Source organism: Blastomyces dermatitidis (assembly GCF_000003525.1).
Source record: "Blastomyces dermatitidis ER-3 genomic scaffold supercont1.14, whole genome shotgun sequence".
Classification (NCBI taxonomy): Eukaryota; Fungi; Ascomycota; class Eurotiomycetes; order Onygenales; family Ajellomycetaceae; genus Blastomyces; species Blastomyces dermatitidis.
In genome coordinates, this window is record NW_025544787.1 from 308,984 (window position 1) to 334,150 (window position 25,167).

The 25,167-nt window shown below is 48.8% G+C and overlaps 7 protein-coding genes across 9 annotated transcripts; 4 read left to right on the forward strand and 3 right to left on the reverse strand.

Moving 5' to 3' along the window:
- Positions 1 to 2,133: 2,133 nt before the first annotated feature.
- BDCG_17927 (uncharacterized protein) lies at positions 2,134 to 4,013 on the forward strand (the record flags this gene model as incomplete). The annotated part of the gene is made up of 4 exons (XM_045426970.1): positions 2,134 to 2,338; positions 2,454 to 2,975; positions 3,014 to 3,082; positions 3,226 to 4,013. 4 exons carry the CDS (start codon positions 2,134 to 2,136, stop codon positions 4,011 to 4,013), a joined length of 1,584 nt encoding a protein of 527 aa, XP_045282836.1.
- Positions 4,014 to 4,043: 30 nt separating this feature from the next.
- On the forward strand, positions 4,044 to 5,336 carry BDCG_17928 (uncharacterized protein; the record flags this gene model as incomplete). Its single annotated transcript, XM_045426971.1, has 1 exon — positions 4,044 to 5,336. One exon carries the CDS (start codon positions 4,044 to 4,046, stop codon positions 5,334 to 5,336), a length of 1,293 nt encoding a protein of 430 aa, XP_045282837.1.
- Positions 5,337 to 6,117: 781 nt separating this feature from the next.
- On the reverse strand, positions 6,118 to 8,392 carry BDCG_09166 (NADH:flavin oxidoreductase/NADH oxidase). Its single transcript, XM_045424956.1, has 3 exons — positions 7,438 to 8,392; positions 6,967 to 7,297; positions 6,118 to 6,888 (listed from the first exon to the last, which is right to left on the reverse strand). Exons 1-3 carry the CDS (start codon positions 7,660 to 7,662, stop codon positions 6,221 to 6,223), a joined length of 1,224 nt encoding a protein of 407 aa, XP_045273552.1. The 5' UTR covers positions 7,663 to 8,392; the 3' UTR covers positions 6,118 to 6,220.
- Positions 8,393 to 8,606: 214 nt separating this feature from the next.
- On the forward strand, positions 8,607 to 14,180 carry BDCG_09167. 2 transcript variants are annotated; one of them, XM_045424958.1, is made up of 6 exons: positions 8,720 to 9,375; positions 9,471 to 9,564; positions 9,632 to 9,987; positions 10,075 to 11,806; positions 11,872 to 13,051; positions 13,128 to 13,870. In XM_045424958.1, the coding sequence occupies exons 1-6, from the start codon at positions 9,057 to 9,059 to the stop codon at positions 13,662 to 13,664; spliced, it is 4,218 nt and encodes a 1,405-aa protein (XP_045282839.1). In that variant the 5' UTR covers positions 8,720 to 9,056; the 3' UTR covers positions 13,665 to 13,870. The 2 variants fall into 2 exon arrangements, with proteins under 2 accessions (XP_045282838.1, XP_045282839.1); XM_045424957.1 differs by having other exon boundaries at positions 8,607 to 9,375; positions 9,632 to 11,806; positions 13,128 to 14,180.
- Positions 8,680 to 17,659, reverse strand: BDCG_09168 (tetratricopeptide repeat-containing protein). The gene is made up of 3 exons (XM_045424959.1): positions 16,512 to 17,659; positions 16,106 to 16,451; positions 8,680 to 16,024 (listed from the first exon to the last, which is right to left on the reverse strand). Exons 1-3 carry the CDS (start codon positions 17,584 to 17,586, stop codon positions 14,032 to 14,034), a joined length of 3,414 nt encoding a protein of 1,137 aa, XP_045273553.1. The 5' UTR covers positions 17,587 to 17,659; the 3' UTR covers positions 8,680 to 14,031.
- Positions 17,660 to 18,602: 943 nt separating this feature from the next.
- BDCG_09169 (uncharacterized protein) lies at positions 18,603 to 22,314 on the forward strand. The gene is made up of 3 exons (XM_045424960.1): positions 18,603 to 18,996; positions 19,060 to 19,321; positions 19,391 to 22,314. The coding sequence occupies exons 2-3, from the start codon at positions 19,237 to 19,239 to the stop codon at positions 21,595 to 21,597; spliced, it is 2,292 nt and encodes a 763-aa protein (XP_045273554.1). The 5' UTR covers positions 18,603 to 18,996; positions 19,060 to 19,236; the 3' UTR covers positions 21,598 to 22,314.
- Positions 22,064 to 25,153, reverse strand: BDCG_09170. Of its 2 annotated transcripts, XM_045424962.1 has the most exons (7): positions 24,909 to 25,153; positions 24,611 to 24,844; positions 24,245 to 24,419; positions 23,818 to 24,181; positions 23,524 to 23,751; positions 23,385 to 23,467; positions 22,064 to 23,329 (listed from the first exon to the last, which is right to left on the reverse strand). In XM_045424962.1, exons 2-7 carry the CDS (start codon positions 24,763 to 24,765, stop codon positions 22,412 to 22,414), a joined length of 1,923 nt encoding a protein of 640 aa, XP_045282840.1. In that variant the 5' UTR covers positions 24,766 to 24,844; positions 24,909 to 25,153; the 3' UTR covers positions 22,064 to 22,411. The 2 variants fall into 2 exon arrangements, with proteins under 2 accessions (XP_045282840.1, XP_045273555.1); XM_045424961.1 differs by having other exon boundaries at positions 24,611 to 25,153.
- Positions 25,154 to 25,167: the final 14 nt, after the last annotated feature.

Below are 25,167 nucleotides of genomic sequence, written 5' to 3' on the forward strand. Positions count from 1 at the left end.
GTTTCTGCAAGGTTCTTCGTGTTGGACAACCGCTAGAACAGGACGCGACCGATGCCACGCCGTATAATCCGCTTCTCTGATAAATTGGGTGCATCGCTTGCCTGCAAGTGCGCGTCACGCAATGTCGATGACCGAGAGGCTGCCTGTCGCGGATGGCATTATGCGATCGATACTGAGAGGGTTGTAAACCTCAGATGCGTGTAGTAGTTGCCGTTGCTGCTGGGTAGTTCGTTGATCAAGACTTGGGGTTTTGCGAGTAGGTGTTGTTCATCAGATTAATGCTCAATGTGCGCAAGGCTGCTTTTTTAACCTTCCATTTGAAACCCCCCCCATTTTCCTCTCTCTTGATCAATTTTATTCATCCCATACCCGTCTTACTGTAAGGGAAGACCTGTTGCGCCCCTGAGCCACGGAAAATGACATCTGGAATGTACGAAGCAACAATGGGAGCAATGTAAAAGGAGCAGTTCCTCATTTCGTCCCACATGTTCTGACTTCCCGGATGCTGTATGAACATCGTTCTTTCTTTTTTCCATTCCTTGACTGCCGGATATTTTTGGAGGCCATTCGGACAGTTGACATGCATCTTGTCGCGAATTCTCCAACAAGTCCACAAGCCAATGATGCTGTTGCAATGTGCAGTAGTCGCCAGTTGGTTCGGCTCCTGGAAATCCGTTCGCAGTTGGGCGAGATATTATTGCGGATATCATACAGTTCATGATGCCAGGAGTGGGGGGGGGAGGGACAAAGAGCAAGGATGGGGGTGGGCGAGTTTAGCCTCAACATCCGAACCTCTGAATGGATTTTAGAGCGAGTACGAGGACGGATTAACTTCTCATACATAAACCAGAGTTAACTAAATTCCCCTGATCCATGATAAGGAATACATTAATCATCGTGATAACAATGGGTCTACCAAAAGATGCATTTTTGGTTCCCCGTTCAATACATTACATTGTCGTTGATTGTTTAATTCGGCATAACTGACCATGCCAGGGCAGCCCTTCCACATACCTAGCTATATCTCAACCCTGCTGCACCTGTGCAGCAGAAGATGTCAACCACTTACCAGATACTTAAACTGCACCAAAGAGCAGAGAGAGGCAAATTGTTTCCACATAAATCTGTGGAGTGAACCACTCCTTTGAAAATTGTCTCCACCAGGCCGCTTTCAGTTAACTATCCTATCATGCTGCCAGCCGCTTCACAAGGTAGCGGCCCCTGAATCTGGTTCTGACTGCGGGGAAATTGAGGCGAATCCGTTTTGCGAGAACTGGATGGTCCTTGGATCCTTGCTGCTTCGTCGTGCTGTGCTCAGCGTTTCCAAATATATACATACAGAGTATATAAAAAAGAAACGAAAATGAACGAGAAAAATACCAGACAATCACCGGCTCGGCAATGGGAAAAAGAATAACCGGGAGTGGTCCTTCGGTGCAACGGACGGGACCCGACCAAAGGGCCCTGGGCCGCTTAGCGGGAAGTTAGTGCCCAGCTAGCGTATGAGGTGGGGGGGCTTTTAGGCAGTATTAGCCTTTGCTAGCCTGTTAGTTCCCACTAACCACTAACGGCTGGCTGGGTGAGGTATTGGTTAAAGAACTACCCCGAGGCTCTCAAACAGTCTGGTTTGCTCTCTCGGGTTTTAGCGGTACGGTACATATACTGTACATTACATACGAGAATTACGGTATCGGCCGACCATGAACCATACGGGAAATACGGGGCATACGGGCTTAGAAACGTTACAGTACTCCGTACAAACTTTACGCATCGCTCATATGCCGCCAAACAAACAGGGTCCATGACTGCGAACTGGACGGTGGTTAGAGAGATCTGGAGATGGAGAGATACATGATATAATAATAATGGATAGAAGCTAGGATCAGGTTACTGAGTCTAAGGAGGGGCCAGCTCTTAAACGTATCTTCTCCAGCTTTTTTCGATCTTCCTCCACTTTCTTCCTCCTCTTCCTTTCTTGCCCCCCTACTCGTCCAAGCCTTGCTACTCTCCCCATCTTTCATCAATGCACTTATGCAATCAAAGTGGGAGCTTGAGATCTCTCCTACTGAATGAGAATTAATAGCGTAGACTATATTTCCTTGTTATCTCCGACTTTTCTCTCCTCTAATTGCAATGCCTCAAGTGGACACCGTGCCGTCATCATGCTCAGTTCAGCCTGGGAAACCACCGCCAGAGAAAACTCATGTCTGCTCGTACCCTGGCTGTAGCAAGCGCTTTACACGCGCAGAGCATCTTCGCCGGCACGCACTGAACCACAAGAACGAAGACAACACCTGTGAGAGATGTGGTGTCCATTTCAACAGGCCTGATTTACTAGGTATTTCAGTCCGGCTTCTGCCTGCTATTCTACAATAATCTGTCCAATCACCCCCTTGTTTTGCTCAGATTTTTCTGGTTGGCTTTGCCGAACATTAACACTCCCGTCCAAATAGGAAGACACATGGTGCGCCATGCAAAGAGAGACGAGGAGGCGGGTGGTCCTGGCCTGGGTGTGCTTGAAACCCGCAAAAGAACCCGCCGCGGGCCTGACGGGACTATCATCACAAAGCCGACCAAAAAGCAAGCTCGTGCAGCTATGCTAGCCCGGTCTATGGCCGCTGCAACCTCGTCAGTTCCATTCGATGAGGTTGCAAATTCGTCTTCGCCCTCGTCGTCCTCGTCGTCGTCTTCTATCCGGAGCTTTAATGACAATAGTGTCAGCTCCCACGGGAGCAGCCACAATCAAGATAGCAGTTCAGCTCTGACCACGCCGCCATCTATGGTGGATCTAAGCTATCACGGTCAGGATCATGGTGCTGGCTCTGGAGCTCCTATCTCCCCACCCACATCTGCGCATCCTTCGTGTCCGAGTGTCAATTTGGACAGTGGCCCACTGGATAATTGCGATCCGGTTGATCATTCTGATCCGCTGATAGCGCCTATGGTGCCTGGGAGTCCCTACATCCCTACGAGCCGTACGTGGAGCCTATTCCCGGCCAGTTTGATGCTGCAGATGGCTCGTGGCGGAATCAGGATTCGGGACTTGGTCTAGACTACGAGGATTTCTTTGACTTCGATACTGGTATGTATCTGTCTCTCGTTCGAAAAGGGTGGTGATGTATTGTTACCTAGGTTCGAAATAGGATGTCCCCTCCAGGGCAAAAATGGAGAGATGCAATTCCCGTGATTGTCAAATTCTAATACAGCGTCTTTTTGAGTCTGTAGCCACCTCCTTTAACATGCCCTTTGCTGCTACCCATAATTACAATTGGCTCTTCGACGTGCCATCCCTGGATGACGCCTTTAACCATAATGGTATGTCGCTGGCTATGGATATGGTCAACTTCGCTGAACCGGTGCCCGATATGTGGTCACAGCCTCAACACCGTCATAACGAATTCCTCGGCCAAACCTTCTCTTCATCAGAACCAGCAAGAGAGCGAGACTATCAAGAACATGCGCCACATGATGAATCCAACAGAATTTCCCCGGATTCGCATATCCAGCCTCCCGGAGATACTTCTACTGGTGAAGAATTACCCGTTAATCCTAGCGAACCCTCCCCACAACCCGCCCAGAGCTCCATGTCGACTCCTGATACTTCCAACCAAATCCCACTGTCTGCTTTCACCGATATGGATTGGATGGGCCAAAGTCCTACAGAAGTTGTACCTAAAAAGCTACCCCAAATACCCGAAGCTGCCAGAACGAGATTATTACGGCTTATATCACAATTACAATCCATAACTGTAGAAGGAAACCGAATTGAGCTCTCATCCCCTCTTCTCTCCATCAACGCACTGCAAACGTACTGTGACCTCTTCTTCACGAAACTCAATGTTTCCTATCCACTAATCCATCAACCCACGTGTGATCCAGGCCGAGTTGACACATTGCTGCTTGCTGCCATCATATCAATGGGAGCCACCTACAGCAATAGAGAAGCACACCAACTGGCCGTCGCAATGCATGACTCGTTACGGAATCAACTTTTTTCCCATCAATCGTTCTAATCGCAGCCTGATCTCTGGGTCCTCTAGGCCATGATGTTGATCGATTGCTTTGGGAAACAGCGAGCCGGCCAGAAACAGCGTGATATGTCCCAGTTATTCCACTGTGTCCTTATCAAACTCATTAGACGGAGCAATTGCCCTATCATTCGGACATCTCCACCTGTTGAGCGGCCGGACAACCTCGACGTAGCGTGGAGGCAGGCAATGGACCTGGAGCAGAGGAAACGGCTCGCCATGCTTTGCTTCATGTGGGATACTCAGCATGCGGTGCTCTTTTCACAATCCCTTTGCATGTCGGCGTTTGAAATCCGAGCCTCCTTACCTTGCGACGAGGCTACATGGGAGGCAAATACTGCAGATGCATGGTTCGAGCACGCACGCGTAGAGACATCACACAGTGCGTTTCTTCCTGTCCTGAAAGCATACATAATCCCCAACACCACCCGCCGCCCACGACACCTGAACGCCCTATCCAGGATTTTCCTCCTGCACGGCCTCATGTCCATATCCTCCGACCTCAAACGGCGCGACCAAACCACTCTTCGCTCAGAAACACCTAACCTAGTGGGCGCCTGGAAAGCCCGCATCAGTCGCTCCTACGACCTGTGGAAAAACGATTTCGACGCAGACTGCATGAACATGAAACTAAACCAGACCTCCAACCCGCGCAAATTCGTCGGTCTCAAAACAGCAACTCACGTCATGTACCACGCCGCGCACATCACGCTGAATGTCGAAGTGCTCGATCTGCAGATATATGCGGGCGCACCACATATTCTGGGCCAGGTGGTGACGGCGGGCGACTTCGAGCGCTCGCAGCGGGTCGTCACGCGCTGGTTAAACGAGGACCCGCGCTCCGCTGCAAAGGCGACGAAGCATGCTTCATACATTCTTCAGGATGCGATTATGAACCTGAACGACTGGGACGAGACGGATGTCTTCCATTACCCCTGGTGCTTGTACCTGGCGACACTGACGTGCTGGGCTTTTCATCTCCCCACCTCCTCCTCCTCCACCTCCACAGCGTTGGACAGAAATCCCAATAATAAAAATAACAATAATAACAGTGAGCAAGAGTACCAACAACAATCTCCAAACCCTGCTCCGCGCAGCTCGAACGCTAACTCCCTAACCCCGCGAAACCAATTGACCACACTCGTCGTCGCTATGACGACGTGTAACACGCTCGAGGAACTCTCTGCGCTGGCGGGAAAGTTTGACACGGTGGGTTTGACATCCATCATGAGCCAGCAGCTAGCTAGTGTGCGGTGGGCTGTGGTGCATGATGCGATGAAGGTTTTGGTGAGTTTATCGAGTAGGTAGGGATGGGAGGGTTGGTGGATACGAGAAGAAGGGGGCATTTCTTTTTTGGTTCCTCCTTCCGTCGCCCCGATATTGGTATTGTATGAGAACGCAGGATCAGCGAGAGATTGCTGATTTTTCTTCTTCTACTGCCTTTTTCCCTTTGACTTCTATTCGAAATATTCCCAGGGTTTTGGGCTTTTGCGGCAAGGGCGGTGGTATATTTCTTAAGTTTTTGCACATCTTCTATTATATATGGGACGTACTGGCTTCTGGGCGGAATAAATTTGCAGCCGACCCAGTCGTGGAAGTTTTACGAATGGCGTTTTTCGATGTGTGGGAGGTATGGCTTTTGTTGATTTCGGGATGGTTTAGCTTGATGAATGGATCGCTATCCATACATTTTATATAATTTTATTTTTCCCGGTTAACTATTGTTTTCGGCTATGTTACAAAATATGACTGGTTTATATGATGGTATACTCTGCGTTTATGTTGTTCTTAGGCCACTTCTTGTACGTACTGTGTTATGTTTTGTCAATGAGATCCCCGTAAAGGCGGTAAATGTTATAAATGTTATAAATGTTATTGAAACCGGTTCCCATTATGCACAGAGGGTTCTGGCTCTGGGGACGTCAAGAGGTAGAGAAAGAGGTGGGTTGTTTGTTGCTTTGTGTTGGGAAGCCTGCCATGGTCCGCCGTGACGTCGTGTTATTACGATAAACTGTCCGTTTATTGTGAGTTGTAACTATCATAGCTTTGAAATTCTAATACATAACGAGCATGTGACAGTTAGATCAAGCACAATTGCAAAATTAATATATTTATGGAAATCTATTCGTTTCATGTAGATCTAAGGATGTATACATCGACAAACTAACGCCTAACTAATTGGTTCCACTAACTCAGCCACTCCCCTCCAACCCCTCCCGCTTATAGAGAGATGGATAATCTGTATACCCCTTCGAGGGCGGCGTGGCCCCATAGAACGTCGTCCGATCATACTTATTAAGCGCCAACCCCTCCCGCAACCTCCTCACGAAGTCCGGATTGGCCAAAAACCACCGCCCAAACACAATCGCATCCGCCCCATCCGCCTTGATCTTCGCCACGCAATTCTCCCGCTTAAAGTTACCCGCAGCCAGCAGCGCAACACCACCCTTCTTCAACGGCTTGCGGAAATGGTCGAGCGAGTAATCCTTCGACGGCACCTTCTCCTTTGGATCCCCGTTGGTCGTCGCGGCTAACGCAGCCAGCTTCGCCTCCTCATCTAGCACCTCGTCGAACCGCGGCTCGACCATGTGCACATAGGCAGGGCGGTTTTCCTGCGGCAGCGCGGCGATCTGCTCACACAGATACACCCAGTGCGGGTTGGGGTCCGAGTCGCGGGTGTCCTGGAAGTAGTTGTAAGGGGAGAGGCGGATGCCGACGTGTTCGGCGCCGATGGCGGCTGTCACGGACCGGATGACTTCGAGCGGGAAGCGGGAGCGGTTGGCGATCCTGCCGCCGTAGGCATCCGTGCGGATGTTGACGTTGTCGTGCAGGAATTGATCGAGGAGGTAGCCATTTGCTCCTGCAGAGTTAGGGTTAGAAGGGTGTACTATTACATATGTCTCCAGGGGAAAAAAAAGAGAGGCACTGAAAAACTAACCATGAATCTCTACGCCATCGAATCCAGCTTCCAGCGCCCTCTTGGCCGCTGCAGCGTACTCTACCAGAAGCTCCTGAATCTCTTCAACTGTTAGGGGGGTGGGGGCCGAGTCGGCATATTTCGAGCCGTCCAGCGCATCGCCCGAGATGGGGATGTTGGAGGCACTGACGGGGGATTTGCCGTCGAGGAATGAGGGGACGGTGGCCCGCCCTACGTGCCAGAGTTGGCAGTAAATGAAGGCGCCTTTGGCGTGGACGGCGTCCGTGACTCTTTTCCAGCCGGCGATTTGCGATGGGGTGAAAATGCCAGGTACACCAGGGTAGCCGGCGGCCTGTTTGTTGGAGACTGGTTAGCAATCGGTATAGGGACGAGTATAGTGGGGAAGGTGAGTTATTGATTGAAGCTCGTTTGTTGATTTTCTTTTTCTTTTTTTCTCTTTCTTTCTTTTGTCATCTCTAGGTTAAAGCTTACATATCGGCTGATTGGAGTAGCTTCCGTTAATAGGAAGCCACCTTTTGTGGCTCTCTCTGAGTAATATTGTACATTCAGATCATTAGGAACGTAGACACCCTCAGACTCTTTGGAAGCTCGCATGCGGGTGAGCGGCGCAAGGACAACTCGATGCTCCAACTGAAGGGCGCCGAGCTGAAGGGGTGTGAACAGAGCAGAGTCTGCGAGAGGTAAGAAGGAGGCCATTGTTCAAGCGGAGTATGTAGGTATGGGAGCTAGATGGAAACTGAAAAGATAAGGATAACTTCTTTTGATTTTTTTTCTATTTCTTCTTCCAGAGACGTTTAACAATAGAAGAGGAAGGAAAGAAAGGAAGAAGGAGTTTGATGTTGGAGCGGAAAATGGAAGTGTACGAGCACTCTCAATTAGAACACCCAAGTTTTAATACTCGGGACTTTTGACAATCTTCTTGCTTTTTCCACTTCTTTTCCTCATTCTGTCCTGAGAAAACCCATTCCCACGCCATTCCTGGTGCTTTGGATCCTCAAGCATCGAGCGCTCTTCCAAGCCGCCGCATGCGTAAGGTGGGAGGACCATTGCGCCCCTCTCTTGCTCCGTCCATTGCCTGGTGGATTCGCCAACATGATTCCCCACAACTCTCCAAGAGCGGGCTTTCAACAGGGTAAAAGGATGGCGGCGACCATGGCCACGGCTCCATTTTTATACGGATTAGAGCAACTCAGCGCGGGAGTAGCGTAGTTAAATGCCCCACGCGCAGGAGCAAGCTCGGTAGTGGCGGCTTGGAGCTAGAAGAGGCCGTTTTTAAGCAAGCGATTTGAGAAGTAATATATTCAGCGGAGCAGCTCAGAGAGGCAGCAGTCATAAGCTCTCTCTCTCTCTCTATTGATGATATTATATTTCACATGCGGCAGATTTATTCCCAGGAGAGCTGTTGAGATCTATAGAGAGAGAGAAAAACGTCTGACTAGAGTTTGTCGTTCCTGATCCGAGGCTGGATGAGGCTGCCCTAAGCCCTAGCCCCAAACCCTAAATTGCTGAGTTGGGGGTGAACCCCCACTTTTGGACAGAGTTATTATACCGATATTGTGTTACCGTACCGTACGCCCGAGACAAAGACCATTGTTTCATACAATACGTAAGAAACACGCGTATTATTTATTACCCTAGAGCGTCAAGAAGTTTGGGAGGAGGGGCAAGGCGGGGAAACAAAAATACCAAAAATATCAAACTGGTAAGGTTATATAACTACATCCATGCAGCGCATACTCTACATACATATGTATGTACATATACATGTACATCTAGGTCGTGTCATGACAAATTGATCCATCCTGACTCGTTGCATCTGGCTCTGGACTGTCATCTTGTCTGTCTCAAGTTAGAAAACTCCATACTTCCTGTGTAAGTGTCCTGCGCCCTATCACAGCGCGGCGAACGGAGGAGCGGACTATAACATTTTTGAATCTCTGGCGGCAACTCTCACGTTCCTTGGCTGTCATTCCAAAAGGGCCTGTTTTTTTATATATCATGCAACGAAACACTTTAAACGCCCCATATTCCCCCGTCCTGTAGCTCTGCTCGTATCTCCTATTATCACACTATAACTTCTTCCATTCATCATGGGTCTCCCCGTACCAAACTCGGAGGCGGCTTCCATCCCCTCCGACGAAGCACTGCAGGCACTTGTCAAATCCACATATACCACCTCAGTCCTGCAGTTCTATCTCAACGGGGCCAAGGTTGAGTTGAGAAACCCTAACCCGCACTGGACTCTGTTGGACTTTATCAGATCACGGCGTGGTTTGAAAGGAACAAAGTTGGGATGTGGAGAGGGCGGCTGTGGCGCTTGCACGGTGGTGCTACAAGTAAGAGACGCCAAAAACCTAAGAAGAATCAAGCACCTGTCTGTAAATGCTTGTCTGTTCCCGCTAGTGGGAGGTGAGTTCGCGCTTTTCTTACTTATAAATTCTAATTTCACTCTGGTATATCAAGGGACTGTTGTCTTTTTGTGTTTAACCAGGTTGTTACTCTAGTTGTCGGGAAACATGTCATTACCGTGGAAGGGCTTGGGAGTGTTGATAAGCCTCACCCGTTGCAGGAACGGATGGGTAAGCTTCATGGGTCACAGTATGTCATATCTTACCTTTCGGAAAGGGGTCGTGTATGTTTTATGCTAAATATGCATTCAATGCAGATGTGGATTTTGTACACCCGGCATAGTTATGTCCCTGTACTCCATTATTAGAAATGCTTATGACCCGGAAACCGGCAAATTTTCTCTATCAGAAAACGATATTGAAATGAAAGGCCATCTGGATGGAAACCTATGTCGGTGTACGGGTTACAAGCCCATTCTACAAGCCGCTAGGACTTTCATTGTTGAGGACCTTAAAGGGCAGCTGGTCGAAGGCAAGAACTCTCTTCCAGTCGATGCTGAGAAGGATACCGAACATGAGGCAGCGACGTATCTACAAGGCCAGTTTGATAAAGCTTCGAAATCCTCAAGTGGCTCATGCGGAAGACCTGGGGGATGTTGCCGCGATAAGCCAAGTAAGGAATCCCCTGCATCGGATCCCTCCACATCGCTTGGCTCCACTTCTGTAGACGACAATAGCTCTGAGACTAGTCTTTCCGAAGAAATCACACTTCCGGCGTATAAAAAAGAACCCCAGATTGAGCTTGCCGAGTATACTCCCTCAGCAGAGTTGATCTACCCACCTGCACTATCGAAGTTTGTCGACCAGCCCCTATGTTATGGCGACGAGAAGAAAATATGGCTCCGCCCAACGAATTTACAGCAATTAGTTGACATCATGGCTACATTCCCATCTGCAACCATTGTCAGCGGTGCGAGCGAAATCCAAGTTGAGATCCGCTTTAAAGGCTCAGAGTTTGCTGTTTCTGTCTTTGTTTCGGACATCGAGGAGATGAACACAATATCGATTCCCGCTGATTTATCAAAGGCGAAGGAACTTGTTATTGGTGGGAATGCGCCATTGACCGATATTGAAAATCTTTGCTATGATCTATCCTCAAAACTGGGCCGAAGAGGGTCTGTCTTCAGTGCTATGGCGAAGGTCCTCAGATACTTTGCTGGGCGCCAGATTCGAAATGTGGCATCACTAGCTGGAAATATTGCTACGGCTTCCCCTATATCAGATATGAACCCAGTACTTTTGGCTATAAATGCAACTGTAGTGGCCAAGACAGCGGAGAAGGAGCATTCGATTCCAATGGTAACCATGTTCCGTGGATATCGGAAAACTGCACTACCCCAAGGGGGAATCATCACTCAAATTCGCGTCCCTATTCCCCCTGCAGATGTTCGCGAAGTGACCAAATCATACAAACAAGCCAAGCGAAAGGATGACGACATTGCCATTGTCACGGCAGGTTTCAGGGTTCGATTTGATGAAGGAGATACCGTTAAAGATGTCTCATTGGCGTATGGCGGGATGGCGCCAATGACTGTTCTGGCTCCTAAAACAATCAGATACTTGATAGGGAAAAAGTGGTCCGTAGCGGAAACCCTCGATGGAGCACTTCAAACGTTGCTCGAGGATTTCCCGCTTCCCTATGACGTCCCGGGAGGTATGGCGGCTTATCGTAGGACGCTAGCTTTGTCGCTTTTCTTCCGATTCTGGCACGAGGTGAATGCCGATTTTGAGCTCGCAGAAGTGGACCAGGCACTTGTTGAGGAAATACACCGAAATATCTCCATCGGGACCAGGGATAATTATAACCCCCATGAACAACGCGTTGTTGGCAAGCAGATCCCCCATCTTTCTGGCTTGAAGCACGCTACTGGCGAGGCAGAATATGTTGATGACATGCCGTATCAAGAAAATGAGCTTTACGGTGCACTTGTTCTTTCAGAAAGGGCCCACGCAAAGATCATATCAGTGGACTGGACTACAGCTCTTGCTCCGGACTTAGCAGTTGGGTACGTAGACAAACATAGCGTTGATCCCGAAATGAACTTTTGGGGATCTATTGTCAAGGATGAACCTTTTTTCGCGCTCGACGAGGTGCACTCACATGGTCAGCCAATTGGAATGGTATATGCCGAGACAGCCCTTAAAGCACAAGCTGCAGCACGAGCTGTTAAGGTGGTTTATGAGGATTTACCGGCTATCTTGACCATTGATGAAGCCATCGAAGCGAAGAGCTTCTTCAAGCATGGAAAGGAACTTCGGAAAGGTGCACCACCCGAGAAAATGGCGGAGGTATTCGCCAAGTGCGACAGAATTTTCGAGGGAACGATTAGATGTGGAGGGCAAGAGCACTTTTACTTAGAGACAAATGCTGCCTTGGTTGTCCCTCATGCTGAGGATGGTACAATGGATGTTTGGTCCTCAACTCAAAATACGTAAGTATTTTTTTTTTTTTCTTTGTATTTAATTCATAACAGTTCAGGTACTAACAAAGCCGCAGAATGGAGACTCAGGAATTTGTCAGCCGCGTGACTGGAGTTCCAAGCAACCGTATCAATGCGAGAGTCAAACGGATGGGAGGTGCTTTCGGTGGTAAGGAGTCTCGAAGCGTTCAGCTAGCTGCTATACTTGCGATAGCTGCGAAAAAAGAACGACGCCCAATGAGAGCTATGTTGAACCGCGACGAAGACATGATGACAAGCGGACAACGAAATCCCATTATGTGCCGCTACAAAATTGGTGTAATGAACGATGGAAAGCTTGTCGCCATTGATGCGGACTGCTACGGCAATGCCGGGTGGTCCCTGGATATGAGCGGAGCTGTCATGGACCGCTGCTGCACACATCTTGACAATTGTTATTATTTCCCCAATGCACATATCCGTGGATGGGTATGCAAAACTAACACAGTTACAAACACTGCTTTTAGAGGCTTTGGCGGACCACAGGCCATGTTTATCACTGAAAGTTTCATGTATACGATTGCCGAGGGGCTGAACATGCCAGTAGACGAGCTCCGTTGGAAGAACCTGTACGAACAAGGTCAACGGACCCCATTCCACCAAGTGATTGATGAAGATTGGCATGTTCCGATGTTGCTCGAGCAAGTCCGAGAGGAAGCCAAGTATGACGAGCGCAAGGCGCAAATCGCCAAGTTCAATGCCCGAAACAAGTGGAAGAAGCGCGGTATTTGCCTGGTACCAACAAAATTCGGCCTCTCATTCGCAACAGCAATCCATCTCAACCAGGCGGGTGCATCTGTGAAAATGTACGCTGATGGCTCGATCCTCCTCAGCCATGGTGGAACGGAAATGGGTCAGGGCCTGTATACGAAGATGTGCCAGGTTGCAGCTCAAGAGTTGAACGCTCCCATAGACTCCATTTATACGCAGGACACTGCAACATATCAGATTGCCAACGCCTCGCCCACGGCTGCGTCTTCTGGTAGTGACCTTAATGGCATGGCAGTCAAGAATGCGTGTGACCAGCTCAACGAACGTCTCAAACCGTACTGGGAGAAATTTGGTAGGGATGCGCCGCTCTCGCAAATTGCGCATGCTGCATATAGAGACCGCGTGAATTTGGTTGCGACAGGGTTTTGGAAGATGCCCAAGATCGGCCATAAATGGGGCAATTATAATCCGGACACCGTCAAACCAATGTACTACTATTTCACTCAGGTATGGCTCACTTAATTTACCCCCTACCCCCTATTTGTCAGAAATGGTGGATTGCTGAACTATGATATGTTTCTAGGGCGTTGCTTGCACCGAAGTTGAACTGGACGTCCTTACGGGGGACCACACCGTCCTCCGCACCGACATAAAAATGGACGTGGGCCGTTCAATCAATCCAGCCATCGACTACGGTCAAGTTGAGGGAGCCTTTGTTCAGGGACAAGGACTCTACAGCATCGAAGAGTCCCTCTGGCACAGCAAATCCGGCCACCTTGCGACACGTGGCCCCGGCACATACAAGATTCCTGGGTTCAGCGACATCCCGCAAGAGTTCAATGTTAGCTTCCTGCAAGGGGTGTCGTGGAAGCACCTCCGGTCTATCCAGAGCAGTAAGGGCGTCGGTGAACCACCGCTGTTCTTGGGCGCCACGGTTCTGTTCGCTCTGAGAGATGCGCTGCTCAGTGCTCGAAAGGATCATGGAGTCAAAGAGAAGTTGGTTCTGGATAGTCCGGCCACGGCGGAGAAGCTGAGGTTGGCAGTTGGGGACAAGTTGGTGAGGATGAGTAATGTTGTTAAGGGTGAGGGGCAGAAACCGTTTTTCGTTGCTATTTCTTAGGGTATATGACGATATTTAACCGTGATCTATCTGAAAGAATTTTTGCATTTTGTTTTATTATTTTGGTTGCGCGGAACGGTATTTTCAGAGAAGGGTTGAGCAGGATATAAAGGATATAACCAAATTGAGATCCCTTTGCATTTGCTATAGTTGAATGCTCTATAGGCTTTAAAAAATAATGAAAATAACCTCTGGCCTGGTCGTCAGCACCACCGTGGTTCATCTTAGGATGGTGCCACTTTCCAAGCCCACAACTGAACGATGAAACTGGTTGAGCCTTCGCAGCCTCGGGTGCTGGAGACATTTAAAATATGAGAAGGAAAATCATTCAAAAATGCATATTCGGCTTCCTGTTTCGTAAAATGGTTCAAGAGAGCCAAATCAAAACGTCTGTCCCCAACCCAACTGGAGGAGGACGCGCCGCTCGTATCGCACATGTTAAGCAAGGTCCTCCGCTCCGTCGGATTACTGCATTTTTCCCACGCTCCGAGCACCAAGCTCTTGCGAGAACCTCAGCTTCCCCGCTACTACCAACATTACCAACATTAATGATCGTGACATCGTTGTTTATATTGGAGCGGTCACCAAGAGAACTACCAGTCCGGAAGCCTGGGATTAGCGAACGCCTCGATGACCCGCCTATTAGAGCCCAAATGTCCATCTCCTTCTCCTTTAGTAGCTCCCTCTTATGGAGTTCATGCGATTCCCTTTTTCCAAGATGACATGGCGGCAAGGTTACGAAAATCGAGTTGTAATTCAGGTCATATTTAACTGTCTTTTGGCGCGAGCCATTTTTGACCTCTATCACAATGCTCGCTCGATATCGAGTCTGGCTTTCAAGCTGGGCCTCATTCAACCCTTCCGACCAAGTGTCGGAGGGTAAGGCTTTGAGTTGGATAGCGTTTATAGAACAGGTAACGGCTGTTGCTCGAGCGAGAGGTTGTGGGGTCACCCATTTCTTAGGATCTACTATGTTCTCTAGGAAGTCGATACTTTCTAAGCTTTCCCCGCTTCGCAAACAGGCCTCCAAGAATAGTTGATGGGCAGCCTCGGGATCGAAGTGAGGGATAGTGGAAAGATCCTTTACAATAGCAGCGTCATCTGCTTGGAGATGGACATAATGTGGCTTCTTGTTGAAATCCTTTGTTGCGTGCGAGGGTGGGTCGGTAAATTCCACCGGTGGACATGGTCCGATCCATCCGCACAGTGACTTAACTCCTGGAAGGCAGCCGAGAACGCTACCTAATACAGTTCGGACTCTCCAATACGTTTGGCTTGGTAGTGAAAGGCCGCATTCGTAGTACGGCGCGGGTTCGGCGAGTGGAACCGACGGCGAGGACCAGATAAGACAGGACATGATTGTGAGCGCAGTCCATTTTCCTGGTAGAACACAGCCGTAAAACCAGTCAAATAGGAGGAGGGGACTCGAGCCAGATTTGCGGAAGTTCTCCACTGCTTTGGGGATGTAATCCTCAACTTCATTGATATACGGCCACTTCATCTGTGAAGCAAACGAAAGAAGTCCCTGGGTTTGCCGTTCAATGGCAGAGCTGGTAAAAGTGCCAAGTTTCCCAGACATGTCCCAGTCCTCGTCTAGGAATGCCTTGTGAAGAGCGTGCCTCCTGCTGAGCACGGGCTCTGCCTGGATTCTCTGCATATCTGCTCTGATTTTCGTCTCAGCATTGTCAAGTCCTTCTACCATCGACACAGTGGCTTCGTTACCCGAAAGCTCGATTGCTATACGGTAGGAATCGTATGCTTTCTTTGCCTTATCCAGCTTCAACTCTGAATCCGCTCGACGAACCCATGCTTTGATGTACTGGGGGTCAAGTTGGGTCGCAGAGGTTGCGTCCTCAGCTGCTTGATCGTACTTCTTCATATGGTAATATGCTGCTGCCCTGTTCATGTGGAAAACAGCGTTTGAGGGATTAATATTGATGGCCTGTGTATAAAAATCAACCGCCGCTTGATGTTCGCCCTTTGCAAATGCTGCATTACCCTGGGTTTTCAAGTCCTCTGCTGCTCGTATTTCGTCCGGATTATCTACTTTCTTGAGTTGAATGGGTTTGTCCTGTAGGGAGATTTTTGCGTTTTGAAAATACAAGTCTTGAACAATAAGGGACGCTACAATCTTGGGCGACATGTCCGGCAGCGGTGCATTTGGATGGAACTCGAGACGGAGTGCCAGCTCCCTTGACAGAATAATTTGCCGAAGGAAAGGGTGCAATGACCCTCCGACCCATGCCGTTGCGAGACCCGAACTCGATGTAAAATTACGGAAATTATTATCCATGTCGAGTAGTGAGCATAATTGTTGGATCTCAGACCCTGCGTCTGGGACTCGTTGGAATGGAGTTAAGCTAAGTTCGCGTGATGTCACCGTTAGACGTGGTAGAACGGTAGGCATAACGCAACAGTATGTTTGTGCATATTAGTCTTACCAGCTGTCGCCAAAAATTTCGCGAATGTCAAGTGCGTCCTCCTGTATGTTCAAACCGAAGGGCCTATCAACGCACTGAAGTTCCTCAAATCGTCGAAGTAGCTTGGTCAGTGAGACCGCAGGCATTTTTTGTAAGAAGGCGGTTTTGTGAGAGTATTGTGGGCCTGAGTGTTCTTTCGCATATCTCCACGCCTCCAGCCCAAAGCCCTCAACAGTTAATGTTCCAGGGTAGACGTGTTGATATCTCGGCTCACTTTCCATATCGAAGAATACTACTTCCTCGCTTGTATTACGATAGAATGGGCGGAATGGAGGTCTTCTCATGTACTGTGCTCGATGATAAAGTGCTGGGTAGCAAAGCCATCAGCTTCATCCAAATGAGCAACCACTTTTCAAGGGGGACTAACTGAGTGAAGAGTGAGTCGGTTCCATGAAACCCTTTTCTTCTTTTATAGCACGCACGTAGCTCTCACGAGGTTGGCAGAATTCTTCCCAATAGGCAGCCGCACTGACGTGCAAAGATGGAAATGAATTCTGATTCATGGCTATAACTACCCTACCTTCCCCCTTTTCTCCTACACGACACACCGCCGCGGAAAATTTGATTGCCGCCTGGCGTTGTGCTGTAGCAGCACTCCATTCTGCCTTCGACATAGGAGGGTCTTGACTTAACGGCATGAAGATATGTTTGATACCAGCGATGGCAGGGATGTGGTAGTCGCCAGAAGTGGAAATAATACTTTTGTGAAGCGACTCCACTTCGGCAACGGCATCCTGATAGGCTTCTGCTGGGGAGGAAGCTTGTTGTAGGAGCTGTTCGAGTACACTGCTGCCGGCAGCATCACCCTCGTAGGGTATCGCATTGCGCACAGTTTCTTGAACGTCTCTTTTCAAGTCGGGAAAGGAGGCAAGTAAGGATTCAATAGCATTCCCAAAAGCAGACACGAACAAACCAAATTCTGACTTGTCGTGAATAGACCACATTATCCTACTGTTGAGTTCCACGCTAGACCAATTACCCATACATCTGTGTAGGGCTCTGTAACACTGCTTAAGTGCTGATGACATATCCGCCAATGCTGTCCCCGCAGCAGACCCACTACCATTTCCACCGTCCGTAGGGACAGAGCTAGTGACGCGAATAGTCATCCCATGGAATTCCCTTGTCGATTTGAAGAGGTTAAATATCTTCTCAACGGCAAGCATATGGCGAAGTACTCTTTCACCAATGGGTTCCTGGTTTAGCCGTGTTGTATAGTTTTGCAGCGCCCCGACATTCTCACCCGAATTTAATCCAATGACCTTGCCCCAAGCAAAGAGCCTAACTTTTGCTATTTCCAAATTCGAGACTAGGAGAAGCTGGACAATATCTTCTTCATTCGGCTTCAAATCAAAGCTGCCGGATAGCCTGATGAAGGAGTTCCACGCGGCAGAAATCGAAATGATGGGCTCGCGGCCATCCGGTTGATTTGGCGTCGTCATTGGTATCTTGCCTCACGCCAAACTATGGTGTTAAGGAAACAATGTGAGCGAAAAAGTGGCAAGACAATCCCGGGGGGGGGGGGGGGAGGAGGGGGGTAGTGGGTGGTGCACCATCTTTATATGTTATCATGCCAGCTAACACACGCAGGGACACTTTCTTGGTTAGTTCGCAGCAAGGAAGGTTGCTGCGAAACTATTCTACCCGGTTTCACTGCCACTGCTACGCCCTCTAGGGGCTTGGCTTTCGGTGTGGAGAGTGATCTTGATATCCACTCGATTGAAGTCCAATGAAAGTCGTCTTGTGAACATTGTCGTGCAGGATAAGTATCCACTATGAATGAGACACCGTCAACTCATGAGCGGTGCGCACTCGGTGCGGCCGTGTGTACTCGTTCTTTTCGTACAGATCTCCACTTCTTTAAAAAAGTACAGCCCCAATATAACAACTGTTTGGTGGGCAGAGCAGCTGTACTAATATTACAGCTGCTTTGTGCAAAGTATGGATGAAAAAGGCCAGATGTTCAGTGGATTGAGCAGCTGTACTTGCATCTTTTGTCAAGATCTTATGAATAAGCAGTATTTAACTTCAACAGTGTGTGACAGTGTAGAATAGCACTTTTAGAGACAATATAGTGTAGAATAGTGTTCATAGTGGAGGCAGTTAACTAATATTGGTTAGAAAGAAGCTTGCAAAAACACATTCTTTTTGAACTGACTCTGGACTCCATTCAAAAAGAACACATTTTTGTGAGCTTCTTTCTCCATCATACAGAAGAGTATTGTCAGCGAAGATCATCAGCATGGAAAATAGTCAACAGCAGAATGACAAGGTGGAATTGTAGAGGTTTGAGTATTGTCATCCTCCACATCCAGATATTGCATTGATGAGACATCATATCAACCATAGATTTGGGAGAATATGATTTCAACGCGTCCGCGTTGAATGTGAAATTAAAAAGCCAGCATGGAGTGATCTCAATTAGTTATGGAATACGGAGTAGTGTGGTGGTGGGTGCTACTAATAATTGGTAGTTAAATACGCTATTTTTAATGAGATCCACTATTGCGTTCAAAAAGTACGGACGCACCGAACAGGCCCTAATTCTTTCAGAAACGACATGGACTTGTCCAAATGCCATTTAGTTCATCAATTCAGCCCGTCAATTTCAAGGTTGAATAGAAAGTCTTGAAATGTACTGGCAAGCCCCAAGCATTCGGGTTTGCTGTTCATGGATGCAGCCAGAGTCGATGATTCCTCCTCGACACGGCCAGTCGATGTCCAACTTGGTATGACAGTTTCAAGTTCAGATATCTCATATCCAACATGATTGAAATTTTGGTTCTATGATAGAAAGCGGGACTCTTCAAACCAAAATCATTGGGTACAATGCGCTTAAGCCGTGACGTCAAGTAAGCGACTCATGAGGGACTCAGGCTCTTGTCAAGAATTTTCAATAACAATGCCAAAAAAAGAGAAGCATGCGCCCTCCTCGAGCTTAAATCACGTGGGAATGTTCACTTTTGCGAAGAGTGGATCCTGCCCCTCACAAACCCTCGGTGTCGATTTCAGCAATAGGGAATAGATGCATAAAAGTATTTTGATAAAGGAGCCCAATTCAGTGACACGCCCGTACTAGAGGAAATAGCGTGATGTCTTCAGTTGCTGTCGCCTCGACATCATCGATATCATTAGTAGAGTCCAGCGCGGAAGACCACAAACTCAGCGACATAAATAGTAAGTATATCCTCTCGTATGGCCTGTTGTTGAAGCACAACCCCCTCTCATCTAGGAAGTAATCAACAGGTCATAATTCGACAACCCACGGCCTTTGCTTCGTATGCCGTCACTTAGATTTTGAACATGTCGGCTTCCACCGTTCGTCGGAGTATTCAAGCAACAACTATTCCTTTCGGAGGGAATTCCCCGCATTACTGAATAGCTCCAGCAAATGTGCTTTCTGCAAGAAGCTTGTCGACGTCATCAATGGGTGGATTGCGCAGAATAAAGGCGGCCAGGAACCCTCTTTTGATGTTTCGAGGTGCCACATAGAGGTGAGCCTCGAGACGGATTGGCATGAGGTGTTTCAGAGGAGGGATGAAGACATTTGTCCCGCAGCCGATATGAAGGCCTATTCTGATCGGATTAGGGTTCACTGCTCTATCCCAAGATTTGGAAGTGGTAATGAAAGTGGCCAGTCGCAATTTCTAACGTTCTTTTTCCAAAGACACGAAGGACCACATGCTCCTGATCTTCCAGATTTTCGATTGAACGGTATTAATTACCCCACGGCTCCCGGTAGAATCGCGCCTTATAGTGGACGTAGAAGGCCTCTAGTGGCAGATCTGGCACTCTTCAAACGTTGGAAACAGCTGTGTCAAGAGGTACATGGGACAAAGTGCTCTCAAATATTCAAGGGAACTCAGAAAATCAGGCCTCGAGTCATCGATGTCGATCAGAGACGTTTGACTTTCGCCCATGAGGATGACCGATGGGTGTGTTTGAGCTATGTCTGGGGAAAAGCGCAGACTCTTCGTCTACTCAAAGACAATCTCCAAACATTCTCAACGCCAGGGTCCCTTGGACCGAACATTCTTCCTAACATAGCGGAAGATGCCCTGCAAGTCACCAAGGGGCTTGGGGAACGGTACCTCTGGATCGATAGCCTATGCATAATACAGGATGATGCACAGGATAAGGCTAAGTTCATCTCGAAAATGGATTCGATTTACACCCTAGCGACGGCTGTCATAATCGCTTCCACGTGCACTGATGCCAACTCACACCTTCCAGGAGTGAGACCCGGTTCTCGAAATCTAGAACCAGAACCGTTCCAGATTGGAAACGCTACCTTGATAGGCTCCCTTGACCCTGTCCTCGGCGTAAAGGTCGATCTTCGTACCGGACGTGCCCAGGGATACCTTGGAGAAACTATATGGGACACACGGGCTTGGACTTTGCAAGAGAGGTTTCTCGCAGCTCGATGCCTCGTCTTCACAGCAGAGCAAGTCTTCTGGGAATGTGAAGAGGCATTCTGGTGTGAAGATAGCTTTCGCGAAATTCCCAGCGTCTCACCAGATCCGCACAGGACAAGCCTCTGCGGAGGTGAATTGAACCTCTCGTGGAATTCTGACGTCCCGACATTTGACCATTTCTATCGGGTGCTTCTCGAGGAATACTCGGGTCGCGCGCTGACATTCGACCACGATGGATTAAACGCTTTTCATGGCATCATACAGGCATTCGAGAGGTCAATGGAAGAGGCATTCTTCTGGGGTATGCCAAGCGCCTTTCTAGAATCCGCCCTGGCCTGGGGTCATAGGAGCCATAAACTAAGACGGCGACAGGGGCTTCAGGCTTCAGGGATCTCCCCAGGAGACAATAATCAGTTTCCCAGCTGGTCGTGGGTCGGTTGGACAAGCGATGGACAGACGAAACTCGCCAACCAGCCCCTGACCACAGAAAGCTTAGGTATCAGGTTCTACCGCGTCGCTGAAAACGGGAAATCATTGGTGGAATTGAAACAAGCTACCCAGTTCAATGACACGATTGATTTGCTCAGCGACGGCTCCAAGATCTCTGATCGTACATCCAGACCTTACAAAGTCTCGCTCGATGACCTGTCAGCGGACACCTCCGCCAACCTACAATCAGTTCTCTGTTTCTGGTCTGCATCCGCACATCTTGAAGTAACAAGCTGGTCTGCCAGTGGCGACTCTGCGTCTGATAGCCAGGAAATTGCCCTCTCCCAAGGACCCGACAGTACCACGCATGTGTCCTGGGCCCACCTGGCATCTTCATTAAAGCAAGGTGACAAAGTTGAAGTCATCGCTGTAGCCCAAAACAGAGGCAGCTGGGACTCCGGCCACATTGCTAATGGCGCTATAGGAGTCATGGTAATTTCCTGGGATGCCGGTGGTGCCACAGCGATTCGTGAAGGGTTTGCCTGGATGGCTATTCGAGCATGGACCGCGTTGAAAGATCGTAAATGGAAGCTAATTATCTTGCGGTAATATATAATAGTCAGGTTCGCACACCTGCTGCCACGCTATTATTTGAGGATCGGTAAAAATGGAGGGGGCCTTTGATGCCCACCTGTCGTACTGGCGCGGACTTAGAGTGTAAAGGCGATCAAGCAAACAATAAAATTTTAATTTCCTGCCCGGATAGACCATCTTTGAATTTATCTGCCCTTTTTCTCTCGTTATCTTTCTTTTAAAGTGACGATCGGAATTCTCCTTAATTGGCTGAAAGCTTCACCTTCAGTAGTTGAGGCTGCCCGGCTGGAAATGCGGATGTCGTGGTTGTGTAGGAGGCTGTTAAATCATCTCCCTTTAATCTATAAATGATCATGAGCAGTAAGCAACGAAGAGGTTACAAAGGTACGTATTGTCTGGTAGAGAGCCAAAGGAATTGTGACAGAGGTCACACACAACCTTGAACTTTGTTTGGCGAGATCAAAGTCCGCTGGCGTTTGGCGCTAAAGGCGTCTAGTTCGTTACGCCATTGGGCCGGAAAGAATAAGCTCTTGCGCCAAGACATGCTGGAAGGGACCCCTTGTATACAACTAATCATTTTCAATGATAGCTACAACGAAGCAGATGGCACTCATAGTGATAGATAGAGGAAATGTCGTTGGCACAAAGTATGAGCTTGACCACATATAAAGAAAAATAAGTTAATGATTGCAAAAAGAGTCACATGCTTCTTTGGCTTCATAAACATAATGCGGACACATATCAATAGATAAAAGAGGCAACTTCTTCTACTCATCTATCCTCAAATTTAAGAAGTAAGAAAATAAACAAAACAAACCTACCAACTTCTTCACACCTTCAAAAATCCCCCGTAATATGCATCCAACCACCCTCCCGCCTTTCTCCCAGCATCCTGCCCGCCTCTCCACCTCCCAATGCTCCCCACATACCCATCTGGGCGAACATTCACAATCGCTACCTCATCTGCAGCAACATCACCCAACCACTTCTCCGTGCACCCGCCACCAGACATGACATCATCAAGGTAGAAAGTCCATCGGCTGGCCCGCAACAGAGCCGGCAAAGCGGTAATCTCCGTATCAGATTTCGCAGTGCGCGTGACAAGCGCGTACGTGAATAGCTTGGACACGGGCGTGTATCTGTCTAGCTGGGCGAAGTCATCCAGCGGTGCAACAGCAGGTGGATTTGCGGCGTAGGACTTGTTAGCACGCATGCTGGCGAGCGAGAGGAAGGATGTTGATGACTGAATATAGTTGCACAGGCTTTCCAGGAACGCTGCGCCAGTCTGCAGGTTCGGGATGAACATGTAGATACGGAACTGGCTGAGGAGAGGGATGTCGAGCTGGATGTCGATGGGGTTTGCGTCGATGTAGCGGGAGACTCGTGCCGGTGTAAGTAGGCTGCCGGTCTTCAGGAGGTTGACTGATGAGCCTGGCGGTAGTGGCGTAGAGCCCACCTGGTTAAGGATGTTGGGCGCGTATTCTGCTCCGACGCCGGAGATGAAGCGGATGTTCTCGTCGAAGTTGCGCGCGAGAGCCTCATCGCCTTCACTGAATGCGTGGACGTGCTCGGTGTCGAAGTCGATGAGGTCTCGGGCGATTTTCTTCCGTTCCTCTTCGTATGTGGCGAGGAGGGAGCGGAAGGCTAGGTCTCGTGATACCAGGTTTAGCTTCCAGGCAAGATTGAAGCTGTCATGCATGCTGGTGTTTGCACCTTGGGCGGCAAGGGCAGAGTGAGTGTGACCGGCCTAGTTTGTTGTCAGTGAGTAAACGACAGCGACGTATCACTAACAGCAGACTTACATCTCCAGCGATGAAAAGCTGTAGTTCTGGATCTGCGAAATGATTGGCAACCCTCTGGCTCACGACGTAATTACCAAACCATTCTGTTTTGATGAAGTTAGGATGTGATGCCCAAAAGGGTAGGAATCGGATATCTAACCAATGCTCTTCCACTCCAAAGTATATGGTGCCATCGCTTCCCTGGCTTTGCTGATGACATATTCTGGCGTGGCAAGGGATCTATCCATCCGATCGCCGTCCTTCGAGCTAAGTTCGACATATAGCCGGGTCATATTGCGCTCTCTTGGGATCCAAAGAATGGAGCCAGCATGTTGTGTGCGGACAGCAACTTTGCTCCACAGGTCTGGGAAATCCGTCTCAATAACACCTAATGGATTCCATCTTGATTAGGGAAATGAAAATAATACATGTAGAGTTCAAACACACTACATACCGTCCAAGACCCCCCATGACGCATTTGTCATTTCACCAATCAGCTTGGCCTCAGGTATGAAAGGTCTAACTTTCGAGCGTGCGCCGTCGCATCCAACGAGATAATCCGCTTCTATCGTCTTAGGTGCCTTGGTTGTGGAGTCTTTATAGACGACATTGATTTTTCTGCCTATAGCTGAGCTTGAACATTCGATGAACGGACTGCTGCGCGAAACAGAAACTCCTCGCTCTTCCATGTCTTGGATCAGGATATCTTCTATCATCCCCTGATGCGCCAGCAAGATGTATGGATCTGACGCCCCGACATGATTTGGATAATGAATCTGGCGACCTGTACGCTGAAGAGGCTTGTCTGCTGTAGATTCCTGGGTGTAAAGGTTAGAGGTTTCATTCGTTCTCGTGCGGGTTGGAGCACCCCCGTAGCTTACCCAGAAAGATATATCGTAAACCTTGACCCCTTTTCTCAGGAGGTCGTCTGCAAGTCTGAGCTGCTTGAAAGTCTCGATGGTTTTTGGCTGCATTCCATCAGCTTTTCCAGTTGACGTCTTGTCTGGCCTGTCATCCAAAATAGTGGTTTTTATTCCATATCGGGCCAGATTTGATCTGCCTTCCTCTTGTCAGTGTCAAGGTCAAAATAATGAATAATTTTAAACACTAGGGCAATGGAAGTAAATAGCGGTGGTTTGGGGGGGCCCCGGGGGGGGGGGGGGAGAAAGGAAAAAAAAAAGGAAAAAAAAAGAAAAAAAGAAAAAGAAAAAGAGAGATAGAGAGAGAGAGATCTACGGAGTACATACGCAAGCATCAAACCTGACGGGCCTGCACCCACCACAGCTACCGTTGTGGCCGGCAGCGGGCTTTGCACGCCGTCATGGTCCATGAATCCTTCACTATCAGCGCTGGGTCCCATCTTGAGCTTTTTCGGAGAGACTTGTGACTGCGCTCTTTTCATGATAGAGCGATGCAAGCAAATTCTTGGGTTATATTAAAATAGGAGAAAGCCTCAAGACGATCGCGCCACATGGGTTACGCTTCCTGTGAGTGTTAGCAGCATCAAGCTACGGCACCCTTTCCGGCAGAACGGTTGCTGCTCACTCTTGGTTTCAGCGCTAGAACTTCCTTTGTCAGACAACCAAAGTGTCAAGAGTGTCATCACATCATGGCGCCACTGCGAATTGCAGTTGCCCGAGAAGATCAGACATCAGGGCCTGTTTCTCAAGGTGGTTGTCTACACTGCTGTTTCTGTGTTACCCCTCACTGGATCGGAAGCTGTTGTGGATGCTGATACTAGGCTCAGACGGGGCAGGGTCCTTCCATCGTAGCAGTGATGGTTAGCGCTGTGGAGCCCGAAGCA